This window comes from Diceros bicornis, chromosome 36 (genome assembly GCF_020826845.1).
Source record: "Diceros bicornis minor isolate mBicDic1 chromosome 36, mDicBic1.mat.cur, whole genome shotgun sequence".
Classification (NCBI taxonomy): Eukaryota; Metazoa; Chordata; class Mammalia; order Perissodactyla; family Rhinocerotidae; genus Diceros; species Diceros bicornis.
Window position 1 is genome coordinate 25,366,753 of NC_080775.1, and position 18,733 is coordinate 25,385,485.

At 40.7% G+C, this 18,733-nt stretch overlaps 1 protein-coding gene across 13 annotated transcripts in view; it reads left to right on the plus strand.

The window, feature by feature from the left end:
* Positions 1-18,518, plus strand: part of MYO3A (myosin IIIA) — a 227,002-nt gene extending 208,484 nt beyond the window's left edge. For 9 of the 13 annotated variants that reach the window (XM_058532614.1, XM_058532613.1, XM_058532615.1 and 6 more), the window contains 4 exons: positions 6,761-6,867; positions 13,753-13,793; positions 15,160-15,303; positions 17,837-18,518. In XM_058532614.1, the coding sequence (XP_058388597.1) occupies positions 6,761-6,867; positions 13,753-13,793; positions 15,160-15,303; positions 17,837-17,954 (410 nt within the window). In that variant the 3' untranslated portion in view covers positions 17,955-18,518. Of the gene's footprint in view, positions 1-6,760; positions 6,868-11,862; positions 11,923-13,752; positions 13,794-15,159; positions 15,304-17,836 lie in introns of those variants that run through there. The other 4 variants (XR_009216986.1, XM_058532620.1, XM_058532621.1 and 1 more) reach the window with 4 other exon arrangements.
* Positions 18,519-18,733: the final 215 nt, after the last annotated feature.

Consider the following 18,733-nt stretch of genomic DNA (forward strand, 5'->3'; position numbering starts at 1 on the left):
CAAGAAGACACCATCAGCATTACTGTGCGCATTTTCATATGCCTCTGCTAGGGTGCCCTCCTTTTGTGTACATACTGTGCACATGTATGCAACGTGGCTGGGAGTAAGGCTGTAACCTAACCCCGTGGACTAGAACAAAACTAACCTTTGAGGGCTGTAATCCATGACCTTAGCCCAACAGAGATGACAAAAGTAGATATGTAGTGATCCTATTCAAGAGACAAATGATAATCCAGAGGGCATGTCTATTGGTCTCGCCCCACAAACAGTGCTGCTTTATTCTCCTCTATTTCTCCTGTGACACAACGAGAAGAGACATGAAGGACAGGCTGAGAACAGCTCTGTACCTAAACCTAAGAGTGTAATTAAAAAATTAAGTGATCAATTTTCAAGGTTCTGGATATTAGTGCAACATACCCAGATCAGAGAATGGCCAAAAGCTTAAAGCCCGTGACCTATAGGATAAGTATCGGTATAAGTTGGCTCTAAGGCCTCGGTGGTCAGCTAGTAGAAAAGGAAGAGCCAAAGGAATCGCTTGAGCAGTTCTGAAAGGGGATGGGGGCTGGTAGCTGCCTGTTGAGAAGGTCAGAGGAAGCCTGTGAGTCAGACCCAATGAACAGTAAGACATCCTAACATGTTCAGGACACTCAGAGCAAGAGAAGCACCTACCCTTACCACTCTTCACCTCAGTAGACCCAAGAGAACAGAGATGGACCACAGACTAGAGTAAAGCAAGTGGCCAGATCCAGGGCAACCATGAGAAATGGAAATATCTCCAGGAGCTCAGAGCATGAGGCAGTGCAAGCCAGCGAGGACCAGTGCAGAACCAGGAACCAGTTGTCTTCAGGAGTGGCTAGCCTGGCTGAAGGGCAGATGGGGTGAAAGGCAGGAACAGCAGCTTCCGGAAGGCAGGGTGCAACCCTGACTGGGGTGAATCCTGCCTTTGACAAGCAGTAATGAATATTCCTGCCTTCTAACATTTCCTGTAGGTCACTGTATTGCTTAAAGTTCACAGACTGTCAGGAGTAAATGGAAATTTACAAAAACTAAAAACTAGATTTCTTCAAGAAGAAATTACAATAACATAAGTGCATTTCTGTTCTGCTAATATCTAATTTAGACGTGATACTTATGCAAATTATACTGTGCTTGTATATTTAAGTAAAATTATGTAATTATCATTAAAATGTAATTTTCTAAAGCAAATATTGGCAATGGGTTTTAAATCTATCTTCTGAATGCAAAATGTTGAGATATTTGTCCATTCACTATTTAAAAAATGTGCTTTCCTGGTAAACTAAAACACTTAGTGAAATTATTACCAGAACTACAATATAAACAAATATTTTACCTTCTGGCTATTTAATATAGCAGTAACCTTTACAAGCTAATATTTATCATGCACATCACATGAAATAGTCACAAACCTAATTTTGCTACTGCCAACATTGATATGCTGCTGATAATTTGTGATTATAAATGTTTATGTCACTTTTGTAATTAAGCGATTAGAATGATGTTAGCAAACGGTATTTTTATGCCCCCAAAGGAACAAAAATGTAGAGGGCAAAATAAACTTATGCCTTTCTAAAATATTTGTATGCTGAGAAGTTTGCTCTTCAAAAATACAAAATAGTCTGGGGAAATTTAATCTGAGCAATCAGACCCTGTTGAATACATTCATCAGTAATGTTCACTTACTGGCTGCCCACTTTGCATGGTGATATCCTAAGTGAGACCCCCTTTAAGAATAGTCAGCCCTCTGCTTCAGATTGTCCTGGTGAAGAAAAAAGTCAATAAACTAACACTGAAGCAGATTCTGCAATATACAAGATACAAGAAGATACAGAAATTCTGAAAATTCAACACATTTTAACGTTTTTTATCTCTATTAGAAATATATACATACTCACATGCATATTTATAATTTTACACAAATGTGAACATACTATACATTCCAGGATTCTTTTTAATGCAGTTTTTTTTTCCTGTTTCATTCCCCCTGTTTTCCCTCCCCAATCCACATTCCTCTCCCCTCAAAGGAACACTTACTTTAAAACAGGTATTCTTTCATATTTTTTGCAGGTATGCATACATGCATTTATACACACATACACATATAGAGATTTTTGTCACTGTTTCATAGAAATAGGACCATAGTATAAATATTTATACATCTTGCTTTTTTCCTTCAATACCTTGGCAGGAATCCCTGCAGGTCAACTGGAATAGCTATAATTCATTCTTTTTAATGGCTATATACTATTCCATGTGTGGATCACAATAATTTAAACCTTTTCCCTATTGTTAGATACTCACTTTCTTTCAGTTTTTTGCCACTATGAAAAATGTTGAAGTAAGCATCTTTGAAAACGTCCTTGTATACTAGGATTTTAATTTAATGGGCTAAGTCTCCAGGGGTAGGGTTATTGAATTGAAAGGTATTTTTGGTTTTGACAGATTGCTTTCCTAAAAGGCCCTAACAACTGACATTTCCTTCAACAGTTTGTGAGAATACACGTTTTCTGACATCCTGTCCAGCAGTGTTATTCTTCTTTCTAACCTTTGCTCGTGTGTCTAAGGTAAAATGATATTTCCTTGTTATTTTAATTTATATTTCCATGTCTACTGGCAAGGTCCGGTGTCTTCCCGTGCTGATTGGCTTTTTGGATTTGCTCATCTTGAACTTCCTGTTTATATCTTTTGCCCATTTTTCTGCTGGTCTGTATTTTTGTAGTCATTTGCTAGCACTCTTGTGTATTAGAAATATCAACCCTTTGTCATCTGTGTTGTAAATTTAGTGTTCCAAATCTATTATGTATGTTTTGACTTCATTGCCATATTAAGGTTTTCATCTACTTTTTAATTGGCAAATATGTCTACCATTTTTATGACTTCTGAATTTTGGTTAAGACACTTGTACCCCTACATTGTTCATGAAGTCCTCTGGATTCTCTTTCAAGAGTTTTGTTCGTTCTTTTATTTACATTTATCTTTAAAGCATCAGGAATTTATTTTTATATCTGGTTACAATGGTGATCCAGTTAATAAAAGTATATTAGTGTCTGCTATTCACTTAGCACTGTGTCTCTAAGCTAAAATGGGATCAGTCAAACCTCTTAGCATCTCCAAACACCTACCACTTGCAGGAGGCATTGCAACCTAAGTCATTGGTCCCCACCATCCAAAAACATATGGTCCCACCATAAAAAAAATCACAAGTGAGCACAGTAAGGTTTTATATTATTTTTCTAGGGCTGCCATAACAAAGTTCCACAGACTGGGTGGCTTAAACAGCAGAAATTTATTTCCTCACAGTTCTGAAGGCTAGAAGTCCAAGATCAAGGTGTTGACAGGGTTGGTTTCTTCTGAGGCCTCTCTCCTTGGCTTGCAGATGGTCGTCGTCTCCTTTGTCTTTGCGTGGTCTTCCTCCTGTGTGAGTCTGTGTCCTAATCTCCTCTTCTTATAAGGACACCAGTCATATTGGATTAGGGCCCATCCTAATGACCTCACTTTATAGACCTTTTCTGCAAATACACTCATATTCTGAGGGACTAGGGGTTAGGGTTTCAACATATGAATTTTGAGGGGACATAATTCAGCCCATAACATGTTTCAAATGATTTGTACAGCCTGTAAGTACTGTTGATGTTCACATGGACAGTCAGTGAAAGCTTTGTGGAAGAGACAGGACTGGAGGCAGGCATGGAAGGATGCTGAATATTTCAGTGAGGCTTTGAAAAGCTTTTCTACGAGAAGATGAAAATAAGCAAAGTGATAGCTATAAACATGGTGTGTCAGGGTGCCAGTGAAGTAACTAGGCTGACCAGTGGAGATAGCTCATTTTGGGGAAGTGGGAGATAAAATTGGAACTGCTGAGATTGTAAGTAATCTGGATTTAGGAGAAGTTCAGGCTTAATGAAGAAGGAGAAAAGAAGCATCATAAATTTTTGAAAAATTAAATTTCACAGAGTGGTGTTTAAGGAAGGAAAATCTGATTTTCATTTATGAGATGAGGCATGGAAACCAGATTAAGACTGCCACAATTATTAAACAAGCTGTTTAGCCCAGAGTGGTAGCAATGGTAAATGAGAAGAAATGGTGGATGAATATTTGACATTCCAAAGAATGTATCAAAAAATGGACAGAAGTTGATGATTGCCTGTTTATAGGAAATGAGAAAGAGGGATAAGGAAAAGGTGACATCAATATTTTGAACCTGGGGGACAGAAATAATGGAGCATCGAGGTTGTGGTATACAGAATCCTAGAGGGAGAAGAAAGGTGACCACTGGTTCATTTGAGTCTGAGAGTTTGAGATGGAATAAGAAATTAGGGAATACTAAATTAGGGCAGGGGCCGTGGTCAGGTGAGAGGGTGAAATCTGAGGCGTGTGTAAGGAAGTCATCATTCTGGAGTACCCTGTGCAAAGTGCAAGGAGCTGGGGGTGGGGGTGATTCAGTCCAGGAGGCAAAGCGATTATTTACTTCTCCAGCAAACTTTTATTAAGCATTTACTATGTGTCAGGCATTTCCTTAAGTGCCAGGAATGCAAAGATAAATAAGATAAGGTGTCCACCCTCAGAAACCTCATCCTCAGTCATGAAGGCAAGGGTGGTCGATAATGTTAAATGAAGAAGAAGTCCAAGATAACCAGGACAGATAAAGGACCTGTGGATCTGTCAATAAAAGAGTCAACCTTGACCTTCTAGAAGGCAGTTTCAATAGAGTCTTGGTAATAGAAATCAGATGGAATGGGGAACATTTGTTGAGAAAATGGATACAAGAGCAAGACTTCCTTTATTCCCAGAATCTCTTTTGTTTTTTACTCCCCGGGCATTTCTTCAGATTCTTTGTCACCTTCAATTTAATTAATTTCTGTTACAATAGTAATGTTCTGATAGTTTAATTTAGACTTTAAATAATATTAATGTCAAGTTAAAATTTAGTCATAGGTCACTTCCGTGTTTCTAAAAACATAATAACTTGATATTATATTTTTATGTTTCTTGCCATTCAGATTAAAATGAATGATTTAAGTGGATATGATCAATACCTTTTAAAATGATAAAACTTTGCAAGAGCCAAGAGGGGCTGTTTAATAGTCAGCACTGGGAGGGCTGATTAGTAAGGAGAAAGAAAAAAATAAAAGACCACTATTTATGGTGGTGGCAAAAAGTCAGGTGTTACCATCTTCTCTTATGTCTGTGACAATCTAAGACAGGATCCAGACGGGGCTCTGATGCTTGGATTCCTTCCAGCCCTGTCTATTCCTGTGGAGAAGAAGGGAGAGAACGGGAGATGAACCTCCCTGGATTGGTTGGAAAAGTACTTTCATTCCTTCTGTCTATTACTAATCTCTATTAACATGGTCTCATTAACAAAGATCTCATTTTCTTTTGTTTTATTCAAAAAAGGACAGTAATGTATGATGGTCGTGGTTTTCTCTGATTAGCATCGTTCCATGCATTATACATCTGTGAAGTACTCCCAACTAGCCGATCTATCTTTGTCATCCAGCAATGTCTCATAAATTTTGAAATGAATGAGCTGGATAATGTCAGAATATGAATGCTATTGTGATAAGTATGTCCACCTAGTGGGCCGGGCACACAGCTAGGAAGTTAGACATCTGTGAGTTTCCATCCTGGTTGAAACTGGTTTAGACTGCCATCACGGTTGTTTACACAGAGTAAGTAAGTGTTAAATGTTAATTGATTTGATTCTATTTGACTTGATTTGATTAGTATGGTTTAGAGAAATTCAGTTTCTCTGTGTATTTCTACATCTAAGGATTAGATCAGGTTAATCATTACTGCCCCTTTATTGTATGCATTAATGATCTATTACTGCCCTTTAAGTCCCGCTAAGACATGTGTGCTCATATATCTGTTGAATGTAGGCCATTCTCCAGTAAACACCTCTACCCGACTCCCACCCTGATCGTGATGTATCAGGGAGCAGATATCCCTGCACAGATACAGTCAGGGGATGGGGTGGCCAAGAATCTTGAAGAATAGACAGAAATACTTCAGGAGAGGCCTATTAGCTCTGTAAATATAAAGCCACTTGCAATGAGCACTAACAGGCAAACGTGCAGATCATCATAAGCTCTGATGGTGTTGCTACAGCTTTGAGAACTTGGTTATATTGACCGAAAGAGCAGAAAAAGATAACAAACTTTATTCTTTCTTGGTCAAGGTTTTTAAAGTCAAATCTGAAAATTCTAATTGTTTGAGGTTCTAAATTCTGGTGACAGAGTAGATTAGGCCTTTAGAAAATAGTGCAGCCTGCAAATGAGCAGTCTCCTTGTTTGGGCCATAACATTTGAGGTGGTACTGGAAATGAAGATCATGCAGTGCTTGGATGAATAGGTGCCCGTGTAAGGCTGGTGGTTGGGGGATGGTGCAGACAGCGAGAGTCTATGAGCGTACTAACCCTTTTTAAAGGTTTTCTGGCAGCTCTGACTCTTCTCCCCATCCACCCTCTGAACTGCTGTACCCTATTCCACATCACCAAACTGCATTTCTTTCCTTCCTCTTCTTTCCTTCCCTTACCTCTCAAAGTCCTAGCCCACTAGAAAATCAGAAGGAAGCACATGGTGAAGGATAAGGGTTGGTTGGGGGACCACAGGTCTTTCCTCTTTCTCCCCATTTTAGACCCAGTTGTATGTATATAATTTCTTATTTACCCCAAAAGGAAAACACTGCTTGATAATAGTCTTTGTAATTGAATACTTGTTTATGATCGCCTTTCTTGTAGGTATCTCTAAAGGAGAAGAGCCAAAAATATTGAGACCCCCAAGACGGCCCCGGAAACCCAAAACATTAAATAACCCCGAAGACTCCACATACTATTATCTACTGCATGTAAGTGGCTCACTTGTATTATCAGATGGGAGCCATAGCATCCACTGAGGGCCAGTGTGAACGCTGTGACCACACTAGGCCTGTCAAAAGGGAGGGCTCTGCTTGGTTTCTGCTTCCCTGTTCCTTCCCTGGCTGAGTATCTGGACACTTGGCTCTACTCTGGCTCCTCTTCCTCAAGGTCCAAGCCTCTCCCACAGTCCTGCAAACACCCTGTCCCCCCAGCAGTTTCCTCTGCTGATCCGTGACTCTGAGCTGATATGCAGATATCAACCCAGCAAGAGAAGTGCATCACAGCAGGGGCTCTCCAGAGAGGGACCTTAATGTAAATGGATGAGTGAGAGTGAAAGTAGAAGAAAGGAAAGGAGGGGGAGAAGGACTTGTTTATTGAGCACCTTTTAAATTCCAGGCATAGAGTGAAGCGTGTTCACATCCATTGTGGTATCTAATCCTAGGCACAGCCCTTCAGGTGGCACCCCATCTCACAGATCAGGACTCTGGGACACAGATAAGGCACTTAACTGTCAGGGCCGTTAACTGTGCTGAGGTCTTCTGACTCCACAGCTCCCGCTCCCTTGCAGTATGAGAGCTCATTGGCATCACCCCTGCCAGCCAGCCCTTCCTCTCATGTTCCTGTTCTCCATGAGTGCCACCATCAACCAAGAACCTGGGAGTCATCCTGGATCAGCCCTCTCCCTCACACCTGATATCTAATCAATCACTCTAAGGTGTGCCTTCTGCTAGCAAAGCCTCACTCTGATTCATCTCCCTCCTCTAATCTCACAGCAACTATTCTATTTTAGACCATCATCATTCCTCACCTAGAGTATTTCAGGCCCCACCTAACTGCTTCTAATCTCAGTCTCTCCAGCCCATACCAGATTTCTCTAAACCATAAATTTTATTGTGTTCCTCCTTTGATAGTCCCTTTAAAAGCCCAGCAATTGCTTCAGCATAAAGTCCAGACCTTTCTGAGGCCTTCTTCATTGGACCTAGGACTACTCTTTAGCCCCATCTCCCCTAGCCATCGGTAACTGCTTGAAACTCTGCCAGTGAGTGGCATTCTCTCATCCTGCTGATGCTGTGCACCTGCTGGTCCTTCCTTGTGCAATACTTATTCACTCTTCCACTCCCACTGCCATAATGAGAGAGCAGCAATTTTCTGTGGCCCTATAGAACCCAGAGAATGTTTCCCGGCAGTTGGAATTAAGTTTCCTACCTCCTGGGCAGAAAATGCAGCTCCCACTTGACTTCCAAGTCAACTAGTCTCCTAGGCCTCTCTGGTTTCTTTGGAAGGCCCCTCTCCACCTTGGTGTTGCCTAGCATTCACTCTTAGGATCTCTTCTCCTCTCATTACCTTTGGACAATTTCATGACCTCAATTATTGCTGAGTCATGAATCTTTACCTCTTGCTCAGATCTCTCTCTCTCGCTCCAGACACAAGTATCAAACTGGCTAATGTTTGTTTTGCATGTTCCACATGGATGCACAAAGGCATCCATACATATATATACATGCACACACATACATACCATGGGTACACACACCGGCACACACACACGCAGAGCTTTGTTGAGCTATGTCACATGCCGTACAATTCACCCATCTAAAATATACAATTAAAAGCTTTTCATTACATTCACTGAGTTGTACAACCATTACTACAATCAATTTTGGAACGTTTTAATCACCCCAAAAAGAAACTCCGTACCCATTAGCATCCACTCGCCATCTCCAACCCCCTAGCCCTAGACAACAGCTAATCTACTTTCTGTCTCTATAGATTTGCGTATTCTGGACATTTCATATAAATAGAATCACACAGCATGTGGTTTTTTGTGAATAACTATTTTTACAAACCAGTAATCTGAATATTATCCTGACTCCTCCCTCTCTCTCATCTTCCATATCCAAAAAACTACCTCTTAAATATCTCTTGAATTTTTCTGTTTCTCTCCACACCCTCTGCCGACAGCCTCCTCCAGGCCAGCATTTCTTAGTGTTATTTCTGCATCACTCCTCTTAATGCTCTCTTGTTTTTGCCCCTCCTAATTAACGCATCTTCCACACTGTAGCTGGACTTGTGTTTCTAAAATTAACATCTGATCATGCTACTCCTCTGATGGAAAACCTTTTCATTACTTCCTACCATCCTATGATACAAAGATCTGTCAAAATCTGGGCCTTGCTTACCTTTCCAACCTCAGTTCTTGATACTCATTCACCCCTTCAGATCCTCTACCACAGCCATTCCATCTCATTAACCTGTTTCTGTTCTTCAGATGGTCCATAAGCATTTGTCTTTGGACATGCTCTCTCCTAAGCCTAGAACATACCTCCTCTTTCTAGTCTTACTTTGTGTGGCTAAAATGCGTCCAGCCTAAATGTGTTTTTCTTCAGGAAGCCTTCCTGACACTCCCAAATCCCAAAGGAGCTCTTCCTATATCCTCCCTAAGCAGCCAGTACTCCCCATCATCACACTTCATCACACTAAGGACTGATGGATGTGGTTTCCATGAGGTCAAGGAGTTTGCCTGTTGCATTTAGCCTGATGTGTAGTAGGCACATGATCAATATTTGTGGTAGGAATGAGTGCAGTGAAATATAATTAGAAGTAAATCAAGGAAGTAGAAAACTGCAGATAGCTGCATTTGACTGTTACTTTATAAAAATCTTGATACAGGTTTTTTTCTACACTGCTCCAACAAAAAGCAAATAGCCTGACATTTACATAGTTAAATAGAAAGAAGAGCAGAGAATAAGATTAGAAATTACCAAACATTCCCTATTAACCTGGCATATAAGTAGTAAATGATGCTTGATGACCTTTATTAACTACAGCTGAAATGACAATTGTGATGGCTTCAACCACAGATACTATTCTCGATATGAGAAATCATAAGAGACTTTGAAATAAGGTGAAATGTGTATTACTAACAACCAACCAGTCAGTGAGGATTATGGAGCAGATTCTGAGCCTCACAAATGACTCCCTGCCACCAAGAAGCTTACTTTGTCATCATACTGTTATTTTTCTTTTTTTTTATTGGTGAGGAAGATTCACCCTGAGCTAACATCTGTTGCCAGTCTTCCTCTTTTGCTGAGGAAGATTCGCCCTGATCTGACATCTGTTTCCAATCTTGTCTTTTTGTATGTGAGTCACCGCCACAGCATGGCCCCTGAAAGACGAGTGGTGTAGGTCCGCACCTGGGAATGGAACCCGGGCCCCCGAAGTGGAGCTTGCCAAACTTAACCACTAGGCCACCAGGGTTGGCCCATACTGTCATTTTTTAAATGAATATAAAGTGTTTTAATGCGTCTTAAGTTGTTAGTGACTGGAATCCTTTTTATAGCCCTGAGTCTTGAAATCTGTGGCTTCGGTGAAAAATAAAACAGAAAACTAGTATATTATTATAAGTGAAGACACACCATGTGTTCATATTTATCTGGCCTTTACCTGAGTTCAGGGTGTTACACCTAAGTGAAATTTATAGCTATGGTGGGGCCCCCCTCCCTTTAACCATCGAAACAGTTTCTGTAATTTTAAATGGTTTTCATGAAAATCTTTCTAAAATATATGATACTGCACATTTGAAACCTTTTCTTGATGACCCAAGGTCGCTGTTGTAAGCAAAAATGTTTGTACTTTATTTGGATCTATGCTTACTGGAGAGGCTCCCGGATGGCCATGTCCAAGGCAGTACCCCATCTCCCTGTGTCCACCCAGCCCTGCCTCATTTTTTTCAGGGAATTTATAAATATTTATTTGTCTACTTGTCTCCTGCCTGCCTCTCCCCCATAGACCATAAGCTCTATGAAGACAGGGACTTGCCCACTGTCACAGCCCACTGTTGCTGGAACAATGTGTTGCTTGTAACCAGGAGACTATTTGCTAAATAATACACTCTGTAGTACATTAGTCTCCGGGGCTGCTGAGCTGTGGAAATGACTTGCCTCACACTTGCCCAACATAAACAGCTGTGCTTTCAATTGTTTTACCTCTTTTTATAGCTTTTGTTTCTCCTTGGTTATCACTTCTTACTATGGTCATTCTGACGGCCTTAACATCAATACCAGCTCTCTTCTATGATTTGATGCTCTTAATCTCTTCCATCTGGGAAATGTTGCTATTGTTGTATCCAAAATAAGAGTAAGCTGAGCCTAAGAAGCACACCAGTGGAGGAGAGAAGGTTAGCTGAGCACACAGCTGTTGTGATGGTGTGTGCTGTAATGGTGTGTCATGTAATGGTGTGTTGTAATGGTATGTAATGGTGTGTCATGTAATGGTGTGTTGTAATGGTGTGTGGTGCCTGCTCTAACACTCAGGAGCTGTGCAGCCATCAGCAAAATGACTCAGGGCCAACAGTTTCTAAAAAAAATAAGTAATTGCAAAGTCATATCAAAGGTCTCTTCCAGTTTTATTATTTTCTCCGGTACCTTCCCTGAACTACAGCACTAGGTAATTTCGTCACTCCAAGGTCTTTTTTTCCCCGTGTTTTGGCAACTTTCTTCATCCTTGTGAAGACCCTAAATAAATAAAGTGTTAGTGTATTTCCAAAAGGAACGTGAGATTGTGTCCACCGTGATGTAATGGATATGAATTTTAGTTTTGTCAGGAAATGTCTTTCTTTACATCCGGTGGGAGGGGGAGAGAGTGTGATGTAGCTGACTGAGGAACAGATTCTTCAACGTCCTCTGAGCTAAGACGTCTGTTCTTTCAAAGGGTTCCTCAAGAAACACCCTCACTGGAAAACCTCCTCCTTGGGTTATCTTTATCTCCTCTTTCTCTCTTCTTTACTCTAGTTCTACAAGAAACTGCCATAGGACATTGGCTGCTTTATTTTCATTTCAAATTTCAAGTTGGTCATTTGTAATTTCAAAACTATAATTGAAAACATTATTTGTCTTAGCAGTAAATGCTCCTAATATAAAGTACCATGTGATAACATTCATATCACATCCCCTCCCATGAGGTACAATATGCTTCCTTCTTCATAGTGAAGAACACAGCTCCATGCCTCCCTTGTAGGCCTAGCCACTAGGAAACAGAGACTAAATGTAAGGCTCCATCTTAACACACTCTTGCCCTCTTCGTTCCTTATTTACAACTTCTATTTTATTACCTTGATTGTGTAATTGCTTCTATTAGAAACCATCATAAATAATTTTTGGAAAAAATATATTATTGAATTATATTCCATTGGAATATTCTAGCGCAGGCAAGAGTGAAATAAGCCTGGACAGTATTTCCTCTTCTAAGAATTCCTGTAACTGAGAACCAACTACTGTCTTCCAGAGGGAAATGCTGATCCAAAATAAAAAGGGGTCCTCACCAGCTTGAGAATTCAAGGGCAGAATGTTATTTGACTCTTGGTGGTATAAAGGGGATCTCTGGCACTCAACATCGTGCCATCATGTAAGCATAACTTTGGATTGTAGAAAATTGTTACCAAGAACAAGAGAGACTTTTTTTCAGATAATGGATCAAGGAGTCAGGACCTCTGTCATATTAAAGCAACAACAAATACCGCAGTAAAAACCACCCTGGTCCCAGGGATCATTAACTGGACCGCTAGGAGTAGGGGTCATTGTACCTATGCTGGTAATATAATCATTTGTGAGCACCTCCTAGCCTAGGGCATTGGACCAAGAATGTGAAGTAATAGGAAAGGAGAAGGACAACAGGAATGTAATTGGTGTCCTACCCCTTACACCATTATTTCCTGAATGGTCTACACCCAGACTTGATGCATTTAAGCATTCTCTTCTATCTCATCTATCCACTAAAATACCAACCAATAAGCATGAAAGAAACTACGCACTGTTTGACTCATCCAACATTTTAATGTATTACAAATGATAAATCATGAGAAAAAAATGATTTAGGGTGTCTGAAAATACTGGGGAAACCCCTTGATATTTGCACACCATTATTAATTGCCATTTTTATTATCTTGCACTTTTATGGTGCCAGCCAACTTGATATCTTGCTTTAGGGTTTCCACAATTATCATATCTTCAACTTGTTCAAGGTGAGTGTGGTATTTGTTTTCTCAGCCTAAAAGACATATATCCTCTTGCAACTTGTAAATATATGAGCTCAACTATATCGAGCTAGCACACAGTGAAACACATTACTAATGTTACAATATAAAAGGTAATGTTGCTTTTACATAAAAATAATGTTGCTTACATAAAGATAAGGTGAAGTACCATTTTGTTAGTGTTCAAATTGAAGTATTGATTAAAATATATCTAGTTACTTCTATACTTAAATATTCTAATTTTTGCCCTGATACATAAAGTTCTCAACTATGAAAACATTTTGCAAATGAACATAAATATCATCTATGCTGCTACTTTTAAGCCATAAATGGGCTCCTATAGGTTAATGAAGTCTCATTTCCATTCTTTTGTGGACTGATGCACTTGCCCTCACTATCCACCCATCTGCTTTACCTGCAGATGAGGATGGCATGTAAGGAAGACATCAAAGCAACCTAATTAACTGCCTAAATCACAACTGCATTTGTGATAGAGAGATGGATTTTCTAGAAATTCTAACATTTTGTCCCCATTTGTAGGTAGATAGACCTTATGTAATCTTGTGTGTACTGGTCACTGTATGGTAAACTCTTTTTTCATATAGAATGCAAAGATTAATTTCAGTCCAGACCTGGTAAAAATAATCACAAAGTCATAATTAGTAAAGTTTGAGTAAATTATATTTCTTTAGATTTTAAAAATATTATATCCACTTGCTTATTTCTAAATTAGCTTTATAGGAATAAATGTATTTATATATTAAGATTATAGTAATATATAAATTATATTATATTAAGATCATACTATTATATAGATGTTTTTAAATTCTTCTATTCCCTTTAGAAGTCAATTCAAGAAGAAAAACGAAGACCAAGGAAAGATAGGTAATTATTATTTCTAGCTTTCAATAAGTCATCTTATCAAACCAAAAGGTAAATCCATATGTTCAAATTATGATTAAAAATCACCTATTTTTTGTGGATAGATTTAGAAAGTAGTGTGCTCTCAATACATTTATATTATAAATACGTGATTTATATGTAATTTATAATATCTTTGCTATTGGAAATATATTGAGCTAGCACAGTGCCAGGCATATACTAAGAACTCGGATAGTTTTTGAATGAACTGTACTGTCCTAATACAGAATTTGCTTTTCTTGCTCCATTGATATGGTTCTGATTAAGTTATTTGAACACGCCCCTGTCCATGAACTTTCTTTCCTCAAACTCCTGTTTGCTTTTTGTTCTTCAACACATTCTAAATATCACTTCTTATAATGTTTATAGATTTGGAAGATGAGGCTTATGTCACCTGCAGGCGTGGCACACTTAAATTCACACTATTCCCCTTTTCCTATACTATTTCAGCCCATCAATGCTTTAGCATTTTAATATTATACCACTATTTCAATCAACTGATTTCCAGACAGCACTAATAGCAGATGAAGGTTCTTCTATTAAGAGTCAGTAAACACAGAGTTCCCGATTTATGAATCAGTGGCATTCTGAAAGTTTATTTAAAAATTGGTATCTGTAACTTGAAAAGCACTTTTCCCCAGAAGCACTGTGACACCTGGTAGTTTTCCAGACCTACATCTGTTTACCTCAATGAAGGTCCATCAGACTACAGATACTGAGCATCACAGGAATCAGAACTGTGGTCCAAGTAAATCCAAGAATCAAAGTGGTTGAGGACATACCCTGTGTGTATGTCATGTGCGGGAATTAAAATCTAGCATAGAAATTAATTCCCTAAAGACCAACAGGTAGGAGGAGGACAGAAGGCTACTTGTGAAGGAAGTAAGGTAAGACCATAAAACATTGTGTGCATCAAGGTATTGATGACATAAAATTGGAAAATGCTGTGTGCTAGTACATCAAGGTCAGCTTTTCTCATAGTGGCCCAAGGGTCAGTTGTGAACCTTGACCTATACTCCCCAAACTGGAGCATTGTAATCACCGGCTATCTGGTAGCTACTAGTTTTCTGCCCAGTTGGACATGATAGAACCAGGAGAAGCTGCTCCAGCAGCTAAAGCTCTCTTGAAGGTAAGAGATAAGGGTTTTGTTTTCCTTTTTAACTTATGGTAAAACCTGTTTTTGCTCATTTCAAGACTTTTCCTGTTTCTATTGGCACGTGTGTATTACTCCTAAATTATAGAAAATATTTCAAAAAAAGAAATAAGTATCCTGTAAGTTTGAGTAGAAAATTAGATTGATACTATGGTGTGTTTATGTGTTCATTTACAGTCAGGGAAAATTATTAGATTTGGAAGATTTCTATTACAAGGAATTTTTGCCCAGTCGTTCTGGACCAAAGGAACATAACCCTAGTTTAAGAGAACGAAGACAACAGAGAGAACTCCAGAATCAATGTTTTAAGGCTGACGAAAGGTAATAAACCACACATTAAAGTACAGCATTTTCAATTTTATCCTCACAATTCCATTTCTAAAGCACTTTCATGTTATTTATGGACTAATGGAAAAAACACTCTTACCAAATATTGCATTTTATGATTGGTATGTTTTTTCGAAGTAAAATCATGAGTATTATGGTAGGGTAATCAGACACCTCAGTTTTTCTAGCACAATCCCAATTTCTACCTGTTTTCTTGGTGTAATCATTAATAACACCCCCTTTTTAAAGTACCTCAGTTTGGATGATAAATTATATGGTCATCCTAATTATAAGCAATAAAACATATCCAAAGCCTGTGTTTAAGCTCTAACCAATGTAATTTTAGTCACTTATTGGTTTCTCAATTATGCTGTGTAATTTCCAAGAATCAGTGATGTCAGACCAAAAACTCTTTGAAAGAAAGATTCACATAGAAATATGCATTTTGGATTTGATTTCTTTCTTTGCCACCAGCTTTGTTTGACATGAAATAACTTAAACTATTTGTAGCTCACTTACTAATTTGGGAATTTTTTTCCTTTCCCCCAAAATTCTTTGTGAAGTTTTGAAATTAAGGGCACATAATAAGATGGAAACGTGGTATATGAGAGATGGGAGCAACGGCAGGCGATGAAAAGCTGTTTTTCCAAAATTCTAAGCAAACATCCTGTCAGCCTAGGGCATTCAGGCACCCTTGCCCGTGTCTTTTAGAGTGTGCCATGGTGGCTAAGAGAAGAGGTTTTAGAGTCAGACAGTCTTAGATTTGGATCCTGACTCTGCCACTTACTAGTTGAGTGACCTTGCACATGCTACTAGACCTCTCTAAGCTTCCACTTCCATATCTGCAGAAGGATTTACTCATAACTGCCTCACCATGTTGTCGTAGAGATTAAACGAAATGATGTGTGTGGAGCCAGAGGTGGCATAGGGGAGGTGGTCTGTAAATGGTGGCTATTATCATCCTTATTTGCTTTTCCAGAATCTATCTGAACTATGATTTCTGCCCCTTGCCTCCAAAAGAAGATGTATTCTTGCATCTTGGGATCCAGAACTGTAACATGTTGGGCTTAGAGATGTTCTAATCTAACTGCAGAGTTCTATACAGGAGAATACCAAGTGCCAGAAAGATTAAGTGACTTGCCCAAAGTCACACATTGTGTTAGTGAACTAAAATCCAAGGTTTTTCACTCCCTTCTCAAATTGCTTTGCACTGACTTACCTGCTGCCTGTTTTAACAACCCAGTCTACGTCCTTTCCAGTATATCCTCCCCCTCGCCCCCACCGGCAGACGCAGCTGCTGTAAAAGCATTATATCTCTGAGGTACTGCCTGGTGTTCCAGTGGTGTCTATGAATGTGTAGTTAGTAGTTACTAGAATAAGAATACTAGCAGCTAGCTTTGGTTGAGTGCTTACTTTGTGCTAGGCACCATGCTATTATGTCATTTAATCCTCCAGCAACCTTGTGAGGCTGTTACTATTGTTGCCCCATTTTATGGATGAGAAGGCTAAGTCTACAAAGTTCAGTGACTGCAAATAGTCACATAGATAATAAGTGTGGAGTCAGAATTTGAACACGGCCTTTCTGATTTTAGAGTCAGTGACCTTAACCACTGCTCTGTCTTGCCTCCCTATGCAAAGCCCCATGTTGGGTGCTTGAGGAGGGAGTGGATACATTGGTGCTAAGATGTGATCCTTATCTCCAGGAAGCTTGACTCTAGAGGGAAAGTATATTGATCTAACAAAGCTGAACCAGGTAACTTCAGGAGGGGATTTTTTCTAGACTAAGGAAGATTAAAGAGACAAAACAACCAAATGCAGTAGTTGATAGGATCCTGGATTTAAAATAGAAAACAAAACATAAAAACAGGTCTAAAGGACATTTTGGGGCAATTAAAGAAACTTGTGGCCAAACTATATGTTGGAAGATGTTATTGCAGAAGGAACACCCCACTTCCCCAGGCAAACTGCAGAATCGAAAGGTACATGTTGGCAGGGTTTCCCAACAGTGGGTTCAGGAAAGTTGGCCCAACAGCCTCACTGAAAACATTGAAAAAGCTGACACAGTGTTTGGTCAGATTTGGGGAGAGCGATTTTAAAAACATGTGAGCAGTTTTAAAATGCACAATGATGGCTGTCTACTTAGGCAGCTTGAATTTTCCTGTTTGACAGAATATGTTAAAAATTAAGTTACTAAAATAATATTTGTGTATTGGTTATAAGTTATTTCAAGCCAAACGAAGCTCACCTCTCTGAACTACATCTTCTGACGCTTTACTTAGCTGTCATCCGAACACAAAATCACGAGGTACTACCAGCCCCTCTGGTCCTCCACCCAGAGGAGTTTTGAAAACCTGCTGAGAAAATTATCGCAGATACGTTTGGCCACTGTCCCGATGTTTTCAGTGCGGCGTCCCTAAGGCCCGCAGTTGGCGGGAGGTGTGGGGAAGAGGACCCGCCTCACTCGGGTGGGCGGGGATGCGCTCCGCGCGGGGGCGCCGCTGACGCTCGGCCCTGGTCTCGCTCGCAGGTGCTGGGCGGCGGAGGACCGGGAGGAGGAGGAGAAGGCGCCGGCAGCCGGCCCCTACGACTACAGGAGGCTCCTGCGCAAAACCTCCCAGCGCCGCCGCCTCGTTGAGGAGGTGTAGCCCCGCTGCTCGGCTGCACCGCCGTCGGAATGTGCCCGAGACTGCGGGCCGCGGGGGCCAAAGCGGGGGACCCTCAGGCGCTGGCGCCACCCCCGCTGAAGCCGCGGCCCTGACCTTGGCAGGAGCTGCCCGCTGCGCTCGCCCCTCGAGTGCCCGGGCCAGCCTTGGCGGCTCCGAAGGCGGAGAACTGAGAGCCCTTCGGCCGCCGCGTCTCGGCGCTCCCGCACCCTGCGCTCCCACCAGGCGGCCAGTTGGGGCATCCCTGGCCCACAGTGTCTCTCTCTTTGTTCACTTGTTTGCGAGTCCTTCTGTGGACCCGACTGCGCCTGAGCTCTCACCGACGCCTCTTCTCTCATTTTGAGTGACTTCAAAGATTTCTTCCATCTTGGCTCTCCCAGGCCCGCGGGACACTCGCGGACGGGTTGAGTCCGTGCGAACAGAACAAAGCCCCGACGGGAGGAGGGCCGGGGAGGGGGTAGCTTTGAAGATGACCTTCTTCTCAAACTCAAGCTCTGTCTTCCCTTGGTTATTAAAGTTACTAAATAAAGGAAGTGCCTTGTAAAATCCGTGGCTTTCGGGACTGGTGCTCCACATTCCCCTTTGGGGCCGGGCTCCTGCGTCTGGTTGTGCAGGTGGTGGTGCCCAGGGAGGGGGAGTGAGGTACTTTCTGTCTCCATCCGCGAACAACTCCCCACCACCACCAGCCACCCCAAACAAACATATCGTCTCAGTTAAAACCCCGCACTTGCCATACAAACGTGACCTCCAGACAAATCCCC